This window comes from Rutidosis leptorrhynchoides, chromosome 7, assembly GCF_046630445.1.
Source record: "Rutidosis leptorrhynchoides isolate AG116_Rl617_1_P2 chromosome 7, CSIRO_AGI_Rlap_v1, whole genome shotgun sequence".
NCBI lineage: Eukaryota > Viridiplantae > Streptophyta > Magnoliopsida > Asterales > Asteraceae > Rutidosis > Rutidosis leptorrhynchoides.
This window is the reverse complement of record NC_092339.1, coordinates 378,535,214-378,538,582: the sequence shown is the minus strand read 5'-3', so window position 1 is coordinate 378,538,582 and position 3,369 is coordinate 378,535,214. Positions and strand designations below refer to the sequence as shown.

The 3,369-nt window shown below is 37.4% G+C and overlaps 1 protein-coding gene across 1 annotated transcript; it reads left to right on the top strand.

Annotated features, from left to right (window-relative positions):
- The first annotated feature begins 733 nt into the window (after positions 1–733).
- Positions 734–2,505, top strand: LOC139858469 (IRK-interacting protein-like). The gene is made up of 2 exons (XM_071847319.1): positions 734–903; positions 993–2,505. The coding sequence occupies exons 1-2, from the start codon at positions 820–822 to the stop codon at positions 2,352–2,354; spliced, it is 1,446 nt and encodes a 481-aa protein (XP_071703420.1). The 5' UTR covers positions 734–819; the 3' UTR covers positions 2,355–2,505.
- Positions 2,506–3,369: the final 864 nt, after the last annotated feature.

Sequence of the window (3,369 nt, the reverse complement as noted above, 5' to 3'; positions counted from 1 at the left end):
CCATCACGCCCTCACTCCCATCACATTTGACAACTCAGCACTATACCCCACAAAAATCTCAAAAAAACCCCATTACCCCATCACCATTCACCACTAAATAAGGTCTAAGAGGGCGTCACTTTTGGTCAACTCTTGTAATTGGATGTTGGTCACGTCCGGTGGTGAATATAAAAAAAATAAAGTTTAGCGAATATTAGTGGCAAACTACAAAGTTGAGGTAGAACATTAGAAGTATATATATTGTTTCAAAACATGTGTATTGACAGGAACATGTTAGCCCTGTGTTGACTTTGTCAACCCATCCAGCGGTTCCCGGTAGCCCACTGGAGCCTGGCGAAACACCATCACCCATTTTCCCACAGCATGCCAGGCCCGATAAACGAACCTGCATTGTCATTGTTTCAATCTTCGCATGTGTGGGACCAAGGGATCATTTGGGCCCGGTAAGAATGATTTTTGATCTAATTATTTGAAAAAATCCTCACCTAGTGGGAATCGAACCCCCACCTCCCCACCTCCCCTAGGAGAGTGAGCCATTCACCCCTAGCTACTGTCCACATGGTCATAATTCATTAATTACGTCTGCGCTGACAACTAGACTGTTTTCAGCACTCAAATTTGTGAACCCCAGACGACTTCACCTGCCCGAATCACTTCCCCTCCGTTACAATATCATTCAATGCACCCACATCTCTCATTTATCATCATCTACCATCTGTCTGCGTCTGTGTTTTTTTTTTCCGAATGCATCAAATCACAATTTCCATTAAAAAAAAAAATAATGTTAATTACTGTATGAATCACAACTGATTGCCATCCATGGCTTCTTCCTTCTGTTCTTCGTCATCTTCTTCTTCAATTTCTAACTCCCTTTCTCCTCTTCCTCATCCCCCTTTCACTCCCGTAAGTACTTTTTTTTTTTTTAGATTTTTTAATTTCTTTTTTTAAACAAATACTTTATTGAATTTTTTATTTTATTTTATTTTATGCAGATACAAGAATGTGATAGAGAAGGTAAAGAAGAAGATGAATCATCATGTGATCAAAACAGCGTAAAATCAGCAACAACACCAAACGATTATTCAGAAATTAACAACAACGATAACAACTACGTTCATCGACCAACACCACTTCACTCTAAAACCGTAACAAAATCCTCCAAAAAAAGATCCGAATCATCATCCTCCAATGACAAATCGGTCTCCTGCAACAAATGCCGACCAAGTGTTCGAGAAAAATATTCAGTCGTACCACTCGACACCACAATCGCCGGTCGTCACTCCGTCACCAGTCCCAACGGTATATTCAAATCCATCTTCTCATCTCTCGTGAAAAAGAGCCCGAGATCCACGTCATCATCGTCGGAGACGATGACTCCGGTACCTGCAAAAGAAGAACACTGGAAAGGTGCAGTTGCTGAGCTGTCACGTAAACTCATTCAAGCTACTAAAAAACGCGATGAAGCGATTCTAGAAGCTTCTAGATTAAAATCCTCAATGGCTGAACTTGAGAACAAACTCAATAAGCTTGAAGTTTATTGTTATAGTCTCAAATCAGGTCTTGATGATTGTACATATGAACATGAACCGATCAAAATTGGTGATCATGATAAAGTGATCGAGCATTTTTTAGTTTTCGTATCCGAATCTCGATCATCGATGAGGCATCTCAGCCGTTCGTTAACCGTACAACTTCCGAAAATAGCGGGAGAAAAGCTTTACGATCGAATACAGTTGCTTCTTCAACCGTATGATATCAAAGTGTCAGTATCAACAAACCCGAGAGTATTGCTTGTGTACCTTGAAGCGCTTCTCAACAGAGTGTTTTTTGAAGATTTTGAATCGCCCGGGTTTCAAAAATCCGGGTCGAATCACACACTTAACCCGATCCGAAGGTGTGAAGAGAATTTCAAATTGTTTATGCGGTTAAAGAAGTTAAGTTGGGAAGAGGTATTAAACAATGGGACTAAGCAGTTTAGTGAGGAGTTTAGTAAATTTTGTGATAGGAAAATGAGTGAAGTTGTGAGTATGTTGGGGTGGACCCAGGCATGGCCCGAACCGCTTTTGCAAGCGTTTTTCGCTGCGTCTAAAGCGGTTTGGTTGGTGCATGTATTGGCTAATTCGGTTCATCCAGGATTACCTATATTTAGAGTTGATAAAGGGGTTCGGTTTGATTCGATTTACATGGAGGATATGGGTGGTGACAAGGTGAAAAGGTTTGGGTCATCAATGGTTCGAGTCATGGTTGAGCCCGGGTTTTACATTTATGGGAATGTGGTCAAGTGCAAAGTCATATGTAGGTACCAAAGCAACAATGGGTTTATAAATGTTTCTTTAAATAGTAACCCTTTATGAACATTATTTAGTTGTGCTTTGGCTTATATGGTTGCTTTTTGTGGTTACAAGGGTCAACCAGAAAGTGTTTTTTTTCTAATGGAAGATAGTTGTGTTTTGGATATGATAGTAATACATTAGTAACCATTTGGGTTAGATTATTGGTGAAAGTGAAAAGGGTGTTTGTTTCTTGTTGGTTTTGTCTTGCACATTTGTTTGTTGTTGATTACTGATTACTGATGACAAGTCTATTTGACTTTTTTTTTTTAAAAATAAAAAATTCTAGGAAAGAAGATGGCGCTTTTGATTTAAATCCAAATAGGGTGAGAAATGGTGATGGATTAGTGTTGGACATTTTTAGATGTTTGACTTGGTTCATTTCCGTTGTCGTTTCTTTTGGTTTGAAATTGTTCATTGGTTCAAGAAGGATTTCTTTTTCTTATCACAAAAATGAAACATTATTAAGTACAAATTTGATATTGATACTTGATTAATTCCAGAATGATGCTGTTCTCTATCACAGAATATGTGCATCTTCATTTAGTGGTAATAATAAACAATTAAGAAGTGATATAGATCAAGAATTGCATTTTAATTTGTTTTAAGATGATTTGGAAATCGTCTAAAATACATTAGTGAACATTTGGCACAATTTTATAATGGAAATATGTGTTTTCCAACAACCATTATTGATAATGGTTGTTGAGAAGTGTGTTTTAAGGATCTTTTTAGTCAAACCTCAATAAGCAAATCACTAAATAACTGTGTGTTTTCTTAGGTTAATGTTGTATTTTGCCAAAAAAACAAATGTACATTGTTTGGTGTGATATGTTCAAAAGACAACTTGACATATACAAGAGACAAGATTCTGAATTGGAATCTTGTAAATGTGCGTATTGGATAGGATAGACTGCTTGGAATATCTTGAGCTTCGATTTTTATTCGGATTTTGTAACTCACTTGATTGCAATTATTAAGGTTACATTATCTCAATAGTAGGTTTTTGTTTTATTTGTTTTGTTTTTGGTGTGGCTGC

Bases quoted from the DNA above. Each gene is read 5' to 3' on its own strand.
- LOC139858469 (XM_071847319.1), top strand. From the start codon at position 820: ATGGCTTCTTCCTTCTGTTCTTCGTCATCTTCTTCTTCAATTTCTAAC. The intron at 904-992 runs GTAAGTACTTTT...TATTTTATGCAG, and splicing joins CTCATCCCCCTTTCACTCCC to ATACAAGAATGTGATAGAGA.